General features: G+C 24.3%; 2 protein-coding genes across 5 annotated transcripts in view; one reads left to right on the forward strand and one right to left on the reverse strand.

Moving 5' to 3' along the window:
• Window positions 1–482, reverse strand: part of LOC102676664 (phosphatidate cytidylyltransferase, photoreceptor-specific) — a 5,350-nt gene extending 4,868 nt beyond the window's left edge. The window contains exons 1-2 of the mRNA XM_006624001.2: window positions 260–482; window positions 104–173 (exon numbers count right to left, since the gene is read on the reverse strand). Of these exons, the coding sequence (XP_006624064.1) occupies window positions 104–173; window positions 260–306 (117 nt within the window). The 5' untranslated portion in view covers window positions 307–482. The remainder of the gene's footprint in view (window positions 1–103; window positions 174–259) is intronic.
• A 228-nt stretch (window positions 483–710) lies between these two features.
• On the forward strand, window positions 711–2,650 carry LOC102676442 (glucose-fructose oxidoreductase domain-containing protein 1). 4 transcript variants are annotated; one of them, XM_031514346.1, is made up of 3 exons: window positions 711–844; window positions 1,624–1,886; window positions 1,956–2,650. In XM_031514346.1, the coding sequence occupies exons 1-3, from the start codon at window positions 816–818 to the stop codon at window positions 2,627–2,629; spliced, it is 966 nt and encodes a 321-aa protein (XP_031370206.1). In that variant the 5' UTR covers window positions 711–815; the 3' UTR covers window positions 2,630–2,650. The 4 variants fall into 4 exon arrangements, with proteins under 4 accessions (XP_031370206.1, XP_031370205.1, XP_006624062.1 ...); XM_031514345.1 differs by lacking the exon at window positions 711–844 and having other exon boundaries at window positions 1,374–1,886; window positions 1,956–2,243; window positions 2,433–2,650; XM_006624000.2 differs by lacking the exon at window positions 711–844 and having other exon boundaries at window positions 1,385–1,720; window positions 1,805–1,886.
• Window positions 2,651–2,933: the final 283 nt, after the last annotated feature.

Genomic DNA, 2,933 nt, shown 5'->3' on the forward strand with positions numbered 1-2,933 from the left:
CGAAAGGTTAATTCTAAGTTAATCAAACTTAATAAAGATTTTTAAAAATTCAAAGAAGAATTACAATATTGAAAATTTCGAAAAACAAAAAATATGTATTTACCTGATCATCACTGACATCCCGCGTTTCAGCTGATGTATCTCCAATTGTTCTCTTACGAATTTCCGACATACTTTAAAGATTTATTACTATACAAAAACTTAAAATAATAGAATATTATTATGATTTTTGATTTGTATAACTTTGTTGCATATTTACATATTTAAATATTTGATTAAATAGAGCGGATATGACAGCAACCACATATCATATTTGCGCAAATGAAACTGACAGACTAAGATGCCATATGAATTCTCACATTGAGAATAGTGGGGAAAATTAAAAAATGGGGGAAGAAATAACGGGTATCCTATTGTATTACATTGTTAAAATTTAGGTTAGTTTAAAAACATGAGAACGGTTAGCTTAACTTAGCTCGGTTTTGATTTTTTAAACATTTTTAATTCATTTAATAATGATTATTATTATGATTAAAAACATTTATGGATTTTTTATTGTTATTTTTTAGTTATTCTAGCTAACCTAACCTTAAAATAATGAAGTACAATAGAACACCCGTTATATCTTTCTTTACCTCTATTTGACTATAATATATGTCATGACAATAACTATACCAATTTCCCCCAATATTCTTAATGTGGAAATTTCTGCGGCAACCTTGTTGATTGACATAGGATATAATCATCGTTGATGTTCGGTTTATTTCGAGTTTCTTCGGAAAATCAATAATAGAAAAAAGTATAAATGAAATCTAATGTTTTGTTCACAATATTTCTTGAAAAGGTCTATTCATATCGTATATAAAAAAAAAATATAATATTTTTTATAAGAATTTAATTAAAAAATTCTTTTATAACATATATATATTTTATTATATATGTAAATCCAAATCATTTTGTTAATAATAAGAAATAAATTTTAATTTGTTATCAATAAAAATATTTAATTCTCAATAATTTAATTCTTAATGATCATATCTTTAAATTCTTTATTTGTTATTCATATTTTTATTTTACTTTAACATGATTTCTATTTAATTTTTTTTTTAAATCAAGATTTTCTAACAATATATATAGATAATTTACAAATGAAACGCGTGAAATACCAACTTTAAAATGTGAATTAATCGTATAGTATAGTATGAAATTTGTTGTAATGGTATAACGTTATAATGATTGTAGAATTTCTTGTCGCGCTAAATTAAAGAATAATATATATTATAAAAAAAAATATTATAAAATTATTAATACTGTTTTAAAATTTAAAAAAATTAACATCATTAATATTTTTTACTATAATTTAAGTTATAAAAATATATAAAAAAATTAACAATACAGTATGACATTACCTGGAATTGGAGTATTTGGTACAGGAAGTATTGTTAGAATAATAATTCCCTTTTTAAGAGAAAAGGGTTTTAGAATTGAAGCTATATGGGGACGTACATTAGCAGAAGTATTAGAAGTTGCAACTGATCTTGAAATACCATTTCATACTAGTCGAATTGATGATGTACTTCTTAGAAAAGATGTTGATTTAATTTTTATTATGTGCTCACCTAGTTTACATGCACAAATTGCAGTTAAAGCATTAGGAATAGGGAAACATGTTGTATGTGACAAACCTGCTGGTTTAAGTCAAAGTGAAGCCTTAAAAATGGTACGAGCTGCACAATATTATCCTTCTTTAATAAGTATTGTTAATCATAGTTTAAGATTTTTACCAGCATTTGTTCATATGAAGAAAGCTTTAGAAGAGGGATATTTAAAAGGTCCTGTAAATGTTATAGAAGTTAGAGTACACATGGGAAGTTTGTTACATAATGGTTAGAATATTATTTAATATAAAAAATTATTAAAATATTTATCAATTATAATTTTATTTATTATTATAGGATATGATTGGTTGTGTGATGATACAATGGGAGGAGGAATTTTAGCTTTAGTTGGAAGTCATGTAATTGATTTAATCTTTCATTTAATTGGTCAACGTGCTTCAAGAGTACATGCTGTAGTTCGAACTTTCACTCAAACTACAAAACATATAAATGGAATTAGACATGTAACATCACCAGATTTTTGTAATTTTCAAATGGAATTGAGTGGTGGTACATTGGTAACAACAACATTAAGTAATCATTTACAAGGTCAACTTTCTCAAGAAATATTAATATGTGGAGGAGGTAATCATCTTCTTGCACGTGGTGGAGATTTATATGGTTGTTGTAATGGACAAGAAGAAATATTATATCATGATATAGATGATTTACATGATATATCATTTCCTATTGTGAACTCCATTCCAAGGCCATATATTAAAGGATTAAGGAAAATGATTGCTGCACTAAGAGAAGCTTTCCAATCTGTTGAAGATAAAAAAGGTTGGATAAAAGAACCAGTATTTTCTGCATCATCTTTTGAAGATGGTTTATATGTACAAGCAGTTATTGATGCTTTACGACAAAGTAATAAACGACGAGAATGGATAAAAGTTAATATTTTAACAGAAGAACCAGATCCAAATCCTTTATTAAGTGCAGCTGTTAGGGCTACAGCTATATCTATATAAAATAAATTATTTTACATTAATAAAGAAGATAATATAGGAATAAAATTGTACGAATGTAATATTTCATAAATATATTATTTGCAAAACAGTTTCAAAAGCAATTTAAAACAAATTACAATATATTTTAATTAAATATTTCATTAATATAAAAACACAAAATATATGTTTTATAATGTAAATAAGTTATGTGTATATAAGTATATATATTTAAGAATTATTATATTATTATTTGTATTTCTGTCGAAATATCTAACTTGAATAATATTTATAAAGAAATATATATATATATATATATATATATATA

This window comes from Apis dorsata, unplaced genomic scaffold (genome assembly GCF_000469605.1).
Source record: "Apis dorsata unplaced genomic scaffold, Apis dorsata 1.3 scaffold_982, whole genome shotgun sequence".
Classification (NCBI taxonomy): Eukaryota; Metazoa; Arthropoda; class Insecta; order Hymenoptera; family Apidae; genus Apis; species Apis dorsata.